The 17551-nt window shown below is 40.2% G+C and overlaps 1 protein-coding gene across 8 annotated transcripts in view; it reads left to right on the forward strand.

The window, feature by feature from the left end:
* ATF7IP (activating transcription factor 7 interacting protein) overlaps positions 1-17551 on the forward strand; it is a 97061-nt gene that overhangs the window by 46043 nt on the left and 33467 nt on the right. For 5 of the 8 annotated variants that reach the window (XM_069854594.1, XM_069854602.1, XM_069854634.1 and 2 more), the window contains 7 exons: positions 8481-8555; positions 11385-11530; positions 12560-12697; positions 13766-13831; positions 14407-14480; positions 14989-15077; positions 16355-16981. In XM_069854594.1, coding sequence (XP_069710695.1) covers positions 8481-8555; positions 11385-11530; positions 12560-12697; positions 13766-13831; positions 14407-14480; positions 14989-15077; positions 16355-16981 — 1215 coding nt within the window. The remainder of the gene's footprint in view (positions 1-8480; positions 8556-11384; positions 11531-12559; positions 12698-13765; positions 13832-14406; positions 14481-14988; positions 15078-16354; positions 16982-17551) is intronic. The other 3 variants (XM_069854653.1, XM_069854619.1, XM_069854623.1) reach the window with 2 other exon arrangements.

The raw sequence follows: 17551 nt of genomic DNA on the forward strand, positions 1-17551 counted from the left end.
ATTGAAAGCTTTAAGCGTAAGAAGATGGTACTTCAGTCTCTTGTTGTAGTTAGTAGAAGATTCTTTTTCCGTGAAATTGAATGTATGTCCTCTATAGCCATTCAGGTTTGTAAGCATATTTATTGTTTTGACATAGGGCAGTCATTGCCATACTCTAGCACTTCTGAAAATGAAACGGATGAATAGTTTACAGATAAGTTGATGCTGCTCTCTTATCTGTGACTAAGAAAGCCGTTGTTTCAAATTATCTTGGGGTTTTTTTTATTTTATTTTTTAATTTTTCTTCTCCCCCCTGCATAGCTTCTTATGAAACAATGACCATGTTAACCCAAATGTGTTTAGACATGCTTGACTGGGTAGGAATTCCATAGATTAAGCAAAATTGAGATGTTTTTCAGTGTCTAGGAAGTTAGTAACCACAGTTTCTCTACTCTTGTTTTGCTAATGATGAAACTGTGTCATTCGCTAATAATGCCATCACGGCATTCTGAGTCCTCAGTCTCTAAACAACTAGAGGGGGTGGCAGGGAGAAAGAACATTCTGTCAGAATTGTAGGATGTTGAGTCCCTTTTGTCCAGCAATATTTTCTTCATATTTTCAGTTTTGGTGACAGGACAAATTTTTTTTACGATTGTCTTATTTGTTGGCTGTAACAGTTTAACTTTCAACATTGTGTGGCTGTAACTGGGACTGTTAATGAAATGAAAACTGGCCACTGTGAAGTATGTTCTGTCTTTTAGCCAGCATTCACCTGTTATTTTGTGCGTTTAAAGCTTCATAAAGGTTGACCATCAAGTTGCAGGAAAGGGGATTTATTTTTTTGCCGAATAGTACATTCTGTATGAAATACCTCAAGCAAATGCTTTGGCTACCCATTTTGTACCAAATTTAACATGGTATTAGGAACAAAAAAATTTGCAGTCCTTTCATCATTTTCATTATTTCAATAACAAAGATAGTGGCAGAGACATTGCAGGGGCAGGAAACAGTTATAAGAGAAAACAGATAGAGTTATCTTAGAAGATTAACTTTTGGAAAGACTCTGAGAATTAAATCTGTGATGATGACATGGAGGTCGTTCAAGGGTGCTATATTCGAGTCACAGGTGTAAACTGCTCAATTAAAAAGCACAGATGGAAAACCAGCATGGCCAAACAACAACATGAAGAATGGTACTGGAAGACTTTTTTCAAGTGGGCAGATTCTATTAATCTTTTCTCAAGTAGAATTAGTAAATGCAATGCCTGTGTTGGTACTTAAGGTTTTTGTAGTGGAAGATCTGATGTTAGAAAACCTTGGAGCTCTTTGAATAAGTAATCAAGCACAAGACAAGGAAGACATGACTGATGTATTTGAAGTCTTTTGGATATCTAGACACAAATTACTTATTACCAAGAACTTTCGGAAACTGAACTGTCTTTCTATGATATGGAACATACTTGTGAAGGAAATAACCATTGGAAGAATGGAAAGTAAATCTACAGTGACCTGTTCCTGAGTGTGTACTGTGCAACAGAATTAATAATTTACCTAAAATGAAGGATGACCAGCAAGGTGACAATTTGATAATGATGCTATGAAGAGCTGCAGAACAGTCTTACAGTGCTGAATGACTAGGGTATAAAAATGACAGATAATACTCATTATGGTTAACTACAAAGTGGTACAGATGAGTACCAAAATGTTCATAACTTGATAGGAAGACAGAACTGACTCTCCACTCATGAACTATTTTCCATCATTACAGTAGGTAGTTCTGTGAAATCATTGATACAGTAGCAGGTGAAGAAAGCAAATAAAGAATGCTGGGAATAAGTTTGAGGAATTAAGGAGAACTTCACTGTGGGACATAAAGCTCTTAAATGTTTTGTATAATTCTGTTTCCTTCCTCCTCCCCATATCAAAGATGTCGCAGAAGTGGAAAATGAACATGAAAAAGCATCCGGGAAGATGATGGAATTGCAGAGTAATTTTAATTCAACCCTCTGATCTTTATTCTGACCTGTACTTGAAGCAGGTCCAGTTAAATCAGATAGCTCGTAGACCTTGGCAGTTTACTTTTGTGCATCTCCAAGGATGGGGGCAGCGTAACCAACCTTAACAGTGAAAAACTCTCTTCTTAATTGGAATCTTCTGTCTTCCAGCTTGTGCCCATTTGCCTCCTGACCTGTTGCTGTTCATCTTAAAGAGTATTGGCCTAAAGTACTGGCTTAAAGAGTATTCTTCACTCTGCCCTCCCATTATGTAATAGAAGGCAGTGATACAATCAACTCTTTACTTGTTCAACAAAACAACTGGACAGAGCTCAACAAAACCAGTTCTGTCATCTGTTCCTCAAATAGCATGTAGTTCATCCCCTTGACCTTTCTGATAGCTCTCTGCTGGATGTGCTGTGGTTTTGTTGGTGCCTTTCTAGTACCGGGGATCCCAAAACTGGACACAGTGCTCCCAGTGGTCATTTCTCAACCACTGCTAAAATCTCCTCCTTCTCTTATCCTGCTGGACACATGTTTTGTCAATACAGCCTGAAATGCCATTGAATGTACTTCACACTGCTAATTAACATTCAAGTTGTTTTCCACCAGAAATCAAAACTCTGTTCTACAAAGTTACGTTCTAGCCAGACAACTGCTAGCCTGTCCTATTGCATACAGTTACTCTATCCCACATGTTCAGCTTCGCATTTGCACTTGCTGCACTTCGTTAGTCCATTTTTCCAGCCTGCCAGTGCACCGCTGAATAGCAGCAGTCATGCTTCTTTTGATGCAGCCCATGACATGGTTGGCTTTCTGGGCTTCAAGTGCACATTGCCAGCTCATGTTGAATTTTTCATCAGCCAGCATTCCCAAGTCCTTCTCCTCAGTCTTAATCCATTCTCCACCCTGTCTGTATTTTTGCTTGGAATTCCCCTGACCCTCAGGTACAGGACGTTGAACTTGGCTTTGTTGAACTTTGAGGTTCACACAGGCCCACCTCTCAAGCCTGCCAGGGTCCCTCTGGATGGCATCCCTTCCCTCAAGCGTGTCAACTGTGCCGGACTCCTTGTTGTCATTGGCAACCCTGCTGAGGATGCCCTCAATCCCTTTGTCGGTGTTGCTGACAAAGATGTTGAACAGCACCAGTCCCAATACCAACCCCTGTGGAATGCAGCTCATTACTGATCTCCACTTGGACGCTGAACCGTTGACCACAACTCTTCGAGTTGGGACCATGCAGCCAATTCCTTATCCACCAGGTGGTCCATCCATCAAATCCACGTCTCCCCAGTTTAGAGACAAGGATGTTGTGTGAGACAATGTGAAGTGCTTTGCACAAGTCCAGGTAAATGAGGTCAGTTTTCTTTTACCCACCAGTGCTTGTAACCCTGTTGTAGAAGGCCATCAAATTTGTCAGGCCTTAGTGGAGCCATATTGGCTGTTGCTGATCATCTCCTTATTTTCCATGTGCTCAGCAGAGTTGCCAGGAGGAAGCTTCTTGTAGGGTTTCTAATTCTGAAGTCTCACGGTTACTGTAGGTGAAACTGCTCTTCTCTTGACCTCCATATCCCAGGCCAATTCTTCCTTGTTTGTGAATAACACAATAGAGCATCTCTCCTAGTTGACTCATCAATTGCTTCTGTCAAGAAATTGTCTTCAGCACACTCCAGAAACCACTTGGCTATGCCCAGTTCTCATAACCTCCCCCCAGTTAAAGTACACCCGTAAGTCAGTCCTAAGGCCTGCCATCGCGTGAGGTAGCTGTAAGGACTTTCTCTCCTTCATCTGTAGTGAGCACCTATGATGACATCACTTGTGTTGCTTTGCCCTCTTCTCTTTTCTTAGAAGCACCCAACTGTCTCATCACCTGTCCCATGGCAAAGCTCTGGGCACTCCTCTGCATAAAGCGCGACCCCTCTTCACCCCTTCCAGCCTGTCCTGAAGAGTCTGTGTTCATCTGTTGCAGTGCTGTAGTAATTTCAGCTACCCCACCATCTCTCTCTAGTCCAAATGAAGCCATAATTGTGCAGTTGTGCAGACAATAGTAATCCCTTGTTTCTTTTTGTATATACTTCTATTTACAGGTACTTGGGATGATGAACCCTGAGTCACAATGCTTTCATAAAGGACAAGCGAACACCTTCCCCGTCATGCTCTTCCTCAGATGTTTTCTCATTGCCTCTCATTTCTCAGTTGGAGATTATGACAGATGTTCCCTACCATGCCTAGTTTCATTTCTTCCTCATTAGGTTAACAAACCTGCTTGGAAAACTCGTGTTCAGCTTTGTCATGGATTCAGTCCCTGCTTAGTAATTCTTGATCATCAGAGATTACCAGAGCCAAAGGTGTGAAAACCTTACCTGTAACACCTGTTATTCAGCCAGGTGTTGATCTTCTGAATGCATGTGCTCTTACTAGAGCTTTTTTTGTCCTGGTTCACTGGGACTATTGGTAATGACACCAGCTTGGGCCCTGGTGCTCTTCCCCTTTTCTGTTGCTCATGGTATGCTTAGAATAGCTTTGAGGAGTATTGTTGGTGCCCATGTGGATAAGCAGCAAGAGGTAATAGTCTGAGGACCAGATGAACCTGGGTAGCCTCTGTGCAACATTGGGCATTCGGGCCTTCAACAAGCTCTGCTGTCTTGAGGCATAGATGCAGGTTGCTAGGTGGGGAGTGCAGGTAGAGAGGGAGCCTTCATTCTGTTGCTGAAAGTCACAGACTTCTTACTGCCTCTGTTTTGAAAATCTGTTTGTTACTATTTTGAATATAGCTTCTAGCTGTCCCTATTTCCTCACACTGAGGGGTGTGGGGCTTTGTCGGCACAGGGTTGTACTTTATCCCCCTTTTTTGTCTGTTCTTCACAGTCAGCTCATCCTCTACAGCTTATTCACGTTCTGACTCAGATCAGAGAGAGAGATTTTAGGTGCGGATAAACTGTATTTTAATAGAGTTGGCTCTTTCAGCCTGAAAAAAGAGGTAGAAGAGAGAAGTGACAAAGATTTGTACATAGTACGTGGTATGAGGAATAGATATTTGCTGTCTCTTCCTCTACAAGAATCTCATATATCAAATGGAGCAAAGGAAAAAAGTGAGAGGTAGGATCAAGGCATGGAAGAAGAGATGGGTCCTCCATGTGGAGAACTATGGAGCTTCTTGCTAGCAACAGTGTGACTGCTAAAAGTTTACCTACATCTTGTGTGAAAGATGAATTCTTTTGAGGGCTATCAAGCATAGAAACCTTAAGTCTCCGGAGGTCCTCCACCAGAAATTTTTCAGAAGGCTGGGGAAGTTTTCTGGGACTGTGTAACTATGTGGGTTTTAATCCTCCTTTATTCTCTTCCCCTGCTTGATCATCTGCTGTTGACATAAAAGTGTTGGAAACAAGATCCTGGATTCAGTGAACGGTTGGTTTTACCTAGTGCAGCTGTTGCTGTGTTTCTCATATCTAATCTGTATGCTCTCAAGTCTGACAAGCTAAGAATGTCTACCAATGCAAATCTGAAGTCTTTCTATCTCAGAATTGATAGTGCTTCCGAGTGTGTCCTGGACCTTGATTCTAGGCTTGTTGACGACAATGGTATTTCAGGGCCTCCAAGGATAGTTTGAAAGAGAACTTAGTTGTTACTGGTCTTTAAGGGAGTCTGAAGTCAAGTAGCAGCCCCAACTACAACCTTTTAAGAGTGAAGAGCACAGTCAACATTTGAAAGAATACAGGTTGTCTTCTTGAAAGCAGTGTTTGAAGAGAACTTCAGAGCATGTAAATGGCAGATAAACAATTGAACATGAATTTTTTTTCCTGTGTTGTGACAGAACTGACTGACAAAATTCTTGAGTTCATAAACAGGAGAATAAATTGTGTTTAAATGGCACCAATGAAACCACTTTTCTGCAGTAGTATTTGTAGTTCTGTTTTTTACTTCAAAAAGGAATAATGGAAGGCTTTCAGAGCATAGCTGAAAAAATATTTTAGCGTTTGGGAAACAAACGTTATACTGGAAAGCTTAAAAGAAGATAAACTTTGTGCAGTAGAAGATTAAGGAAGTCCATAATATCTGCAAACGGGAGCTGAGTATTTGGTGGAAAGAGGTTTCTTCAGTGTAACAAATAAAGACACAACTGCAACATTTTTGGTCCACTGGATTTTGCAAAGCAGAAATCGGGCACACTTCTGTCCAACAGACTTTGGATGACCAATTACTGGATGTTGGATTCATCTGTTACAAGCTTTAAGTCCTTATGGAATATTTTTTCAACTAAATGTGAGAAGGGGATGTGGTGCCTTGTGCACGAATCACTTCACTTTTTTTTTTTAATATGTATTTTGTCATAGATGGGAGGGTTGTGACCAAATAGAGTAGTTCAGATTGGGAGGGACCTCAAGAGATCTCTAGACAAGTCTTCTGCTCAGAGCAGGGTTAGCTGTGAGATTAAACGAGGTAGCTCAGAACTTTATCCAGTTAGGGCTTGAAAAATAGCACTGGTGAAGACTGAAAGACCTCTTCCAATGAATCGCTTCATACTGGAAACTTTTCTCTTACTATCTTTTGGAATCTGCTTGTTTCACATGTTGTCTCTTATCCTTCGCCATGCACCTTTACAATGAGTTTGTGTCCATCTTCTCAAAAGCCACCTTACAGGTATTGGAAAGCTGGTTTTAAGTCACCATTAAGCCTTGTCTTCTCCGTGCTGAACAAGTCCTGCTCCCTCTCTTACAACCTGTGTTACAGGTCATTTTCTCCAGCCCCTCAGCAGTCTCTTGCTCCTTACCGAGGGGTGGCATAATAAGTGCCAAGTAAAGGGCAAACCCATGTGCGATATACTGGCGTTGTTCCTGTAAATGCAGTTGTGGATGCTGTGGACCGGCTGTGCTGCCGGAGCTCACTGTTGACTCATGTTTTGCTTGCTGTCTACACAAGTACTCAAAGCAGGGCTGCTCCCCAGCCGTGCAGGCATTAGCCTGTGTCGTTGCAAGGGTTCTCCCTTCCCAGGTGCAGAACTTCTGTATTCGTCCTTGTTAAATATCACTATATGATCATCCCATAAATATCATAAAATGATCATCCCATTTCTCCAGCTTGTCTGGGTCATGACAGTTCTGTTGAAAGTATAAGACTCTGTGATTTCTTCCTAAACAAAAATAGTTAAATCCTGTCATACTTAACAGAAATACAGAATTTTCCCATTATCATAACAACTTTTGGGTAGAGTTTGATCCAGGATTCACTACTTAGAAAGGCTGTGCTGTGCTTTTGTGCGCAGCCAGCAGCTGGACATACATCAGTTCTACTCAGTCTATAGGGAGAATGTTGCAGTTACAGGATTATGCAATAGTGAGAGGTATGACTGCAGTCCAGACTAACTTGCAAAACCTGTTCAGGTGCTCTTAGGCTTACTCTTAGTTTTTATTTCCATTTAAATGTTTAGTATTAAAAGGTATTTTCAGCTGTTCAGTGACAGGCAGATGCTTAGTGAAAAAAAATAAAATAAAATAAACATTTTTCTGCTCAGATCCACAGCAAACAGAAGGACTTACTAGGACTTACTCCTTCCTTTTTGAGATTTTATTAGACAACTGGTTTTAAATCATTCACATGTTCTTACCAATAGAAGTAAAATTCAGAGTTAAGAGAGCATCAAACAAGTCTGCAGCAAGAACTTTCTCTAAAAAAAAGCTAATAAACTGCTGTTTGGAAATTGGAGAGGTGCAGATCAAGATGTGCGTATTTGTACAGTGCTGCCTTGTTCTGTTACGTTCTGGATAGATCGTAATGTAATGTTAAAAGTAATGGTTTTATGTTGTAGGTAGCAGGCATAGGAGTTGGCAAATACAGCCTGTATGAAACCCATAACGAGTTCATGGAACATGCAATAAAATTTTTCAGCAAGTGTTAGCATTCTTCATTTTAACCTGTGTGCATTTGGGGGTGTTATTTTAGATTTTTTTTCTTTAAGAATTCCCTAAGCTGTATGCTTTTAAATGACTAGATTGAAACTGTGCTACTTTGAATTAGGAAGAAACTTGAAAGGAAGATTCATATTTATTAAGAAAAGAAGAACCTAGGCTTCTTCTACTATAAAGATAATATGTGGATTTGGGTGAATTTGCCAAGTGCAAATAGAGAAACATGTTAGTATTTTGTTACTGAAATTTTTATACATTTTCCTAGGTGAAAAATAAACTAAAATAATTTACTGATAATTTTGACTGCATTAAAGATAGATTGTTTCATTTCAGAGGTAACTTTGAAGTATTCTCTTGGTTTTAAAGCTAAGGAAATTCAGAAGTGAATCTTACTGTGTTGCATGGTAGTTCAAATTTTTTGCTCTGAAGTTATACTCTTCATTCTTTCCATCTCTCCACTCCCTCTGTCACACTTATTTCTCTTGCCTTCCTCAACATGATTTTTTGAAATATTGTAAGTTTGCAAGCCAAAATAGGACGCTTATGTGAAACTTTGTAGGTCAGCATAAGAAAGACATGAAGCTTTTTCTTTTGTTTATAGAAGAGGTGGAGAAGAGAAGAGAGAATGAAGAGGAGAAAGAAGAGGTCCTTAAAGAAGAACGACACACAGAGATAAGTATGTAATGTTAAAGCTATTGCGCTTCCCTGGTGGCACATGTTAGAAACACAGAATTGTTGATGTTGGAAGGGACCTTTAGAGATTGTCTAGTCCAAGCCCCCTGCTCAAAACCAAAACAACTAGAGCAGTTTGCTCAGAACCAGTCCAAACAGGTTTTGAGTATCTCCACAGATGGAGGCACTACAGCCTTTCCAGCGTTCCAGTTCCAGTGTTTGACCACCCTCATGGTAAAAAAGTTTTGATGTGTTTTAATGGAATTTCTTGTATTTCAATTCACGTCCATTTTTCTCATCCTTTCACGAGTACTCACCAAGAGTCTTGTTCTATCTTTTTGACTCTCCACCTATTCGGTAATTTATACACTTAATAAGATCTCCCCTGATTGCCTTTACCAGCTGTCATTTCCTCATATGCTCCAATCCATAAATATCTTGTGGCCCTACACTGAACTTCCTCCAGCGTACTCTTTCTTGTATTTAGAAAATCAGAACTGGACATAAGACAAGGTTCAGTCTCACAGCACCAGTTAGAGGGGAGTAACTGGTTTGTATCAGAAACAGCATGACCAGCAGATCTAGGGAGAGTTTTCTCCTTCTGTACTTGGCACTGGTGAGACCACATCTCAAATACTGTTCTCAGTTCTGGGCCGCTCACCACAAGAAGGATATTGAGGCTCTGGAGTGAGTCCAGAGAAGAGCAACGAAGCTGGTGAAGGGGCTGGAGAACAAGTTTTATGAGGAGCAGCTGATGGAACTGGGGTTGTTTAGCCTGGAGTAGAGGAGGCTGAGGGGAAATCTTATTGCTCTCTACAACTACCTGAAGGGAGGTTGTAGAGAGGAAGGATCTGGCCTCTTCTCCCAAGTGAGAGGGGACAGGACAAGAGGGAATGGCCTCAAGCTGCACCAGGGGAGGTTCAGGCTGGACGTCAGAAAAAATAATTTCACAGAAAGGGTCATTGGGCACTGGAAGAAGTGTTTAAAAGACGGGTAGATAAGGTGCTGAGGGGCATGGTTTAGTGGTTGATAGGAATGGTTGAACTAGATGACCCTGAGGGGTCTTTTCCAGCCTAGTGGTTCTGTAATTATCTCCATTGACCTGCTGACTATACTCTTCCTTGGGCAGCCAAGGATATTGTTGGCCGCCTTTGCCAAAAGGACACATTGCTGGCTCATTCTCCATTTGATGTGCATGAAGACCACCGGGGCCTTTTCTGCAAACCTGCTTTCCAGCCAGACAGTTTCCAGTGTGTAGAATTTGGATCGATTCCTACCCAGTGTAGGATTTTCCTTTTATTGAATTTCATGAAGTTCCTGTTTGCCTGTTTCTCCAGCTTGTCGAGGTGACTGAATGGTAGCATAGCAGCCACCGCACCTTTCAATTTGGTATCTGAGGTTGCCCTCTACCCTGTTATCCAGGCCATTAATGAAGATGTTAGTGTTGGTACCAGTATCATCCATTGGTTTACTTTAATAGTGGTGAGCTCCAACCAGACTTTATGCCAGCAATTACAGCTCTTGGAGCCTGGCAGTTGAGCTAGTCCGTTTATCTAAGCCATACATCATGAGTTGTCTGAAGATATTTTGGGTGTGAAAAGCATTACTAAAGACAAGAGAAATAGCATCCACTTCCCCCCCTTCATCCACCAAGCCAATTGTCTCATCATAGAAGGCTTCTCAGGCTGATGAAGCCTCCTTCCTTTTGGTAAATCCATTCTGACTATTCCCCAACACCTTCTTAATATGTTTATGGAGATGATTTCTAGAACTACTTCCTCCATCCCATTCCCAGGGACTGAGGTTAGACTGACCATCCTGTAATTCCCTGGGTACTTCTTGCCTTTCTTGAAGATTAGAAGAAAGCAAATGTCACTCCTATCTTCAGGAACCTTCTGCTTTTGCCACAATGTTTCAGAAGTTGAGAGTGGCCTTGCAGTCACTTAACCCATCTCCCTTGGCACTCATGAGGGTGTCCCTCTGACTTGCATGGACTTGGATGTCCGATTTGTTTAAATGTTACCTCAGTGCTTCTCCACTGAGAGCAAGTCTGCCTTTGCTCCAGACCGTCCCATCCCATTGGTCTTAGGGAGCTGGTATTGCTGAAGACAAGCTTTCTTGTTAAAGTCTGAGGCAAAGAAGACATCAAGTGCCTGGGCATTTTCTGTGTCCTTTGGCCCTTACTCTCCTGCCTCGTTCAGCGGGGGGGACGTACCTTCCCTACTTTTGCTGCTGGTATACTGAAAGAAGCCCTTCTTGTTGCCTTTCGTGCCCCTCACAAGGTTCAGCTTAAGGTGAGCATTAGCTTTCCTATCCCCATTCCCACACACATTGTGCCTATATCTTTCTCACACGTCACCTGTCCCTAGCTGATGGCCACCTCCACTCCCTGCAGGCAGGGACAGCTCCATGTTTAACCAGTTCAGACACTTCAGCGCGCACAGCTCCCAGCCCCATATCTGCTGTGAAGGCACTGAGGCAAATCTGTCATTGTCCTGTACCTGTGCAAGCAGAATGGGAGCTGCTGTCCTGGTGCTTCCATCCTTTGTCATCATGGGAGTCTGTTTCCCATCTGGAAAAGCTCAGGCTCTGGCTGTATCTCCTTTCATACAACTGGGGGTTGCAGTTCTAATTAGCTCTTGCCATAGAGACCAAAGGGGCTGTTCTGCTTTGATGTCATAAAATATTTTGTTTCTCCAAAGGCATCCTTACTTGTTTACGATGTAAAAGCTTAAACTGGGGACAAATGAAACTTTGTAATAATCAGCGGCATTCTGCCGATACATATTTTTTCAAAGGTTCCTCACAAACAAGTTATATCTAATTGTTCCAGGTCAAGTGTCAAGAAGAAAACGTTCTAAATCTGAGGATATGGACAGTGTTCATTCTAAACGTCGTCGGTACATGGGAGAAGATTATGAAGCTGAGCTCCAAGTGAAAATAACAACCAGAAAGGATACTGACCAAAAACTGCAAAAGGTAGAATGGAGGTGCAGAGCGCAGATGGCAAATGTGCACCTGTCATTTGTCTGACTGTCTTTGAATCCTTTCCTACATGCTCCCTAATCCCCCAAATGTTTTCTCTTCTTTGTGGTTGAAAATTCAACATAGTTCAAATAGCAAAGGTGGCTTGGTTCATATAAAGTCCTATATACCCTTTCTTTTAAGAAGAGAGCAAACACATTTTGAAAATTATGCTGCAATAAGATCATTTCTTTAAACCTTGGCTCACAATTTTCTTATCCAAGAAGTTAAAAGAAAGGTCAATTTTATTGTGTGCCTAGCTTTAAAGAAAGTCTTCAAACACACATGCAATCAGCATAGTGTTTTGTAGATTTTTATAGAGCTGTTAATTGCCTGATTGCACCACTAGCATGTAAAGAAACCTGTGGTCTTGAATTAAAAATTATTATGCCTTTCTTCTATTAGTTAACTAGTGCATGTTGTAATTTTATTAATGTAGGGTGCAGAAAGCTGAACCATGTATGTTGCTTGTTTACTTTTGTTTCCTGAGAGTTTTTGCACTGCAGTAGGTGTAGGAGGAAAAAAAAAAATAAGTCTAACAAGTAAACTTTGGGGAAATCAGTCTCTTCGTTTTCTGGTTTTGTTTTCTTCTTCAAGAAAAGCAACACAGGGCGTTTCTGCTAAGGGAAAATCTTAGAAATCAAGTTTTGTTAAATGTCTTTAGTTTCCATTCTTTGAATACCAGTGTACCTCTCAAGAATGGAAAAGTAAGAGGAAAAATGAATTTGTGTAAATGTAGCACTTCATGAAAATATCTTCTGTTCTTAAGGTTCTTCTTATATTTAATAAGGTTTTATACGTTTATCATGCTACGGTGAAGTGAACGGAACGAGTACAGGTTTATTTGATTGACAGGGCAGAACCATTGTCATTGTTCTGTTTGTAGCAGTGTACTTGTTAAGAGTTGAGAATATTTTTCTAGATGGTCTGCCAAATTCTAGGACTGCATCGTTATTTTGTATTTTCTTAATAATAACTTTGCAGATTATCCAGAGACTGTTAGAAGAGAAACTTAATGCTTTACAGTGTGCTGTATTTGACAAGACTCTGGCGGACTTGAAAACCCGAATAGAGAAAGTAGAATGTAACAAGAGGCATAAAACTGTGCTTACTGAACTACAGGTGAGTGTTTGTGTGTTGAACTGCATACTAAAGTCAAATTAAAAATAAATTCTTCAATATTAAGTAGTACATCTCTCGTAGTTGTCACTAGGGAAGCCATTTTGACTTCACACAGGGAAAGGGTCTAGGTGTAAGGAGCAAACACTGATGTTATTTTTGAGTTATAAAATTCTATTTCCCTACACAGAAGAAGAAAGCAACCATTTAATCATCAAAAACAACCAAAGCAAATCTTCCTTCTGGCAAACTGATTCATTAGCTGTTAGTGAACCACTTTTCTGCTGTTCTGTTGCAATTTGACATTCTTCAAATAAATGAAGCATGAAAATACCTAATGCCTCTATGAAGCCAGAAATTTACTTAAAAATGGAAAAGTGCAGAAAGGAGAGGACAGTAGCGCTGGCCTTTGTAAAATGTTCAGAGAAAGAAACATCCCATGATACTTATCCTTGTTATTTCCCCAGAAACTACGTAATTATGTTCTAGCTAGGAAACCAGTAGTGTTGAATGCAGTATGTTTTCTTCTATTCTTTATAGAAACAATGTACATAGTGGTGAGGTGAGGACCATCACAAGAATTGGAAGAATTTTGAAGTGACAAGGCAATTTAAAGCTTAGATCATAACAAATTCAAACATAAGACCATTTTACTTTTAAAATAAAAAGTATCGTGTTTGCTAGACAACTTTGTACTACATAACTCCAGTATATTTTTCAATAGGATTGGTACATAAGGCATTAAAATAGTCCAAGGCTTTCAGTTGCCTTCATTCATATAGAATATTGTATGAACCTCTGCAAGATGGATTCTGTTTGTGCAATTGTGAGTAGAAAGGAATTCAACGTGTCTCATAAGATACCTTGATTGTGATACCTGTGTGTGTCTTTCTGCCACTCTGAAGTAATATAGTTGTACTGTATTTCAAGGAAGAATTAACTTCCCATGGTGTGAAAATAGCCTTTGACTTCATGTCTTAATTGTATTTCTTTTAGTTTGTATAATTTCTTTGATGATTCTTGGGGAAGATATTTATGGATTGGTTTGTTTGTTTTCGTCTTCTCATTTAGGCTAAAATTGCTAGATTGACAAAGCGGTTTGGAGCAGCGAAGGAAGACTTGAAGAAAAGACAGGAAGTAAGAGCTGAACTTGTTTTATTTCTTTTTCTGAGTTAGCCTAAACCTCATGTTGAAAAATAGGGAAACTTTATATGCGGAAAGATGTGACCTGGTTGTTCAATGGTGTTAACAAAGTAGGTTTGTCTTGTTTAGTTCAAGGCAGTGATATGAAAGAATAGTAAATCTAATGTACTTCCATATGAAGAATACAGAGTAAATAAGGGTGAATCTCAGTACCTTGATTTTGGGGGAGGAGAGGGGAGAGTAGAAGAATGGATATAAAAAATAATACTGATCTGCATCTAGAATGAATATTTTGGATTAATGCTGTGAAGAAATGGAATATATAAAGTCTGTTAATGTTCAAGAAGAAATTTTGATTCTCATGCTATAAAAGCCTGACAGCAAGAGACATATAAAAGAGAGGATGGAGGAGGGGGAGGCAGGTAGGACCTTGGAAGTTTTGGGGCATTGTAAAATATGTCAAGTTCTTCTGTAATGTTGGCTTCAGAAGATTTAGATCTCACAATGAAATGAAAGAATGTGAAATACAATGAAAACGTAAGTTTGTAAGGTTTGGGGTTTTTTTTTAGGATACACCGACTGCACCTCTGTCTCCAGCGAAAGCAGCAAGTGACACTGCAAATGCAAACAGTGTAACATATCGGTAAGCAAGCCACATCACTGTGGTGTGTTAAAATTTACAGTGGGACATTTGAGATACTTAATGTAATGTATAATCCTATATTTTGTTCTTTTAATTAAAGCATTCTTCCTTTTCCTTCATTGCTACTCAATAGTAAAATTTGATTTTTTTTTTAAGAGAAGTCATAAATGGACGATATTGATCCATTCTTAGGTAAACTGAGATGGCTGTTGCTCAGTGGTTAAAAAAATAGTGGATAAAAATGAAAGTTTCATTTCAAGGAAGGGAAAATTCTCATGGTAGAAGGCAAACTTGGTGCAAACACTTGAAAATTCACTTGAAATTCTGCATTTCTTTCATAGGGGAATATCTAAATTTTATATTTGTATGGAAGCAGGAGATAAATAGTTTTAGAAAATCTCAGCGAACATAATAGCTGTAAAAGTGAGGGTTTTTTTATCATTGTATTGTGCATAATTATACCTTGTGTGTCTTACTGAGAAGTTCTAACAGCAACTTCATTCCATAGAAATGCTGGCACAGTGAGGCAGATGCTGGAGCTGAAGCGAAATGTGGGAGAGAACACACCAGCAACTTTTCAAGCCCCTGTAAATTCAAGTAAGAAACAACCTGTGGAGTATCAACACAATTCTTAAGAGTTTTTTTGCTTTCTATTAAATAAGTAACTAACTGAACAGAGCAAAACTGTGCTTTATGACTACTTTTTCTGATGTGAAAAATCATTATTTTTAGCTCCCTACGACATTCCCAGTTTATATTTTTATGTAGTGTGCTTACCAGGAAAGGGAAGAAATATGTTGATTTGGCCTACCAGCACATGTGGTTTGGTAGATGCTTCAGTAGACAACTTGCAGGGTATGGCAGCAAAACTTGCAGTCCCTCAGCCGCCGAGAAGTGAAGCATGTGGCTCAGGCCATGTCATACTGCTCTCTTCCCCTCTAACAGTTGAGTTAGTTGAGTGGGGAACTAAAGGAAGTCATAAGCCTCATTTCTTCAAGGAATCAAGTTAAAAATGGAATTCCTAGATTAGAATTTTATCGGGAATGTAGAGTCAAAGCCACCATTACTTACATTAATTGCAGTCACACCATCCCTGGTTTTAAAAATAGATTGCCTGATATTGAATGCTGACTCTTTTCAACACAATCATCTCATAGCAGGCATGTACTGGCTTTCAGTAGTGTATTATGCTCCTGGTCTTTAGATTTAATCCTGGAATTTTGTTAAATAAAAGCAAGTATCTGCTCTGACACATTAATCCTTGGTTTCCATAGAATCTTCTGGATACAAGGCAAGTTAGCCATCACTGACGTGTTTTTGTTTCTTGTGCTTTTCTGAAGGAGCAGTTGGTCTACCATGTCTATAACAAATTTTTAAAATTTCATGTGTTTTGAACATTTAAATCTTGGAGCTTTTTTCATGCCTGTTTGTCTCATATTTCCTTGTATATCTTTTTTTTGCCATTATTATATAGCTTTCAAACAAATACAGAATTGACTGTATCTCTAACTAGGCCATTGAATATTAGTGTGTGCAACGGAAAAAGAGTATCTGTGGCCTTTCTTTGTAAACTGTTCATCATATAACACATTTTTCATAGAATCATAGAATGTTTTGCGTTGGAAGAGACCTTTAAAGATCATCTAGTCCAACTCTTCTGCCATAGGTCAGGACAGCTCTCAGTAAATCAGGTTGCCCAAAGCCTCATCTAGCCTGACTTTGAACAGTTAAAATGACAGGGCATTTATAATTTCTCCAGGCATCCTGTTACAGTGTCTCACCACCCTCATTGTAAATTGTTTGATTGTTGTGTTGGAGTGAAAATTCCCACTTGGCTCAGGTACTTAATTTCTTTTTTGTTGTTGTTGATGTAGCACCAGCTTCCAGTCTTGCTGCTCCTCCAACAGCTGTCAGTGGCCATCCAAAGCCGCAGACTCCAGTGACCTCCACCACCTCTTTGACAACTGTTCTTCCCGTACCTAACACAGCTACAGTTGTAGGTGCCAACCAAGTGCCCAGTGGTAGCACCCAGTCAGTGTCCGTCTCATTGCAGTCTTTGCCTGTAATCTTGCATGTACCTGTTGCGGTGTCATCCCAGCATCAGCTACTGCAGGGCCACACTGGGACTTTGCTCACTAACCAACAATCAGGCAGCGTTGAATTTATATCCGTACAAGGCCCATCTTCAGTTGGTAGCCTTACCAAAACTGCAGTGTCATTGGCATCAACTAAACCAAATAACAGCCCGTCTGTGCCCAGTCCTGGTATTCAAAGGAACCCTCCAGCCAGTGCTGGGTCAGTAGGCACAACGTTGGCAGTACAGGCTGTTTCCACTGCACATCCTGTTGCCCAGACCACAAGGACTTCTTTGCCCACAGTGGGTACTTCAGGACTTTATAGTGCTGCCAGCAATCGAGCCCCTCTGCCGATGAAGATTCCTCTCTCTGCATTTAGTAGTACATCTTCTGTTGAACCACCCACTGTTACAGCGCCCAGAGTTGGTAAGTTCTGCTTGAGTGTTGACACTGAGAAAAGAAAATAGTTGTCAAAGGGAAACAGAAGACTGCTTTTGTGGAGGTTTGTTTACTAGTATATTTCACTGAGATGTTCCTTCTGGGTTGTCTCTGTCAAAATTGTCAAGATCAAAATCACCTGTGTCGTAGATGTGCTTCAGCCGCTGTTGAAAATCATCTCTCCTTGGAAGGAGTCAGCCATGTGGCTCTGTAATGTTTGTTTTGTTTAGAACTTGGTTTATATCATTCCTAGCATGAAATTCTGCCATTAACAGCTTGGTATTTATTTTTAATACAGCCTCTCAAAATAATCTGTCTGCCTTTCTAAGCAGAGACATGCTGAAAGGAAAGAATAGTCGTTAACTTAATTTTCAGAACGCTTAGAAGTAAATAAAATGGGGGGAAGCGCAACTGATTACTAACGTAGTTCCAAAGAAGTACATTTATTGTATTTAAAATAGTCTTTGAACACAATGAAAGGTCAATTATGGTATCTAGATAAACTATTTTAAAATGCTATCTCTCTGTCTTTGGCCGTGCCATGATGGTTCTCTAAAC

Source organism: Phaenicophaeus curvirostris, chromosome 1 (assembly GCF_032191515.1).
Source record: "Phaenicophaeus curvirostris isolate KB17595 chromosome 1, BPBGC_Pcur_1.0, whole genome shotgun sequence".
In the NCBI taxonomy this organism is placed as follows: Eukaryota; Metazoa; Chordata; class Aves; order Cuculiformes; family Cuculidae; genus Phaenicophaeus; species Phaenicophaeus curvirostris.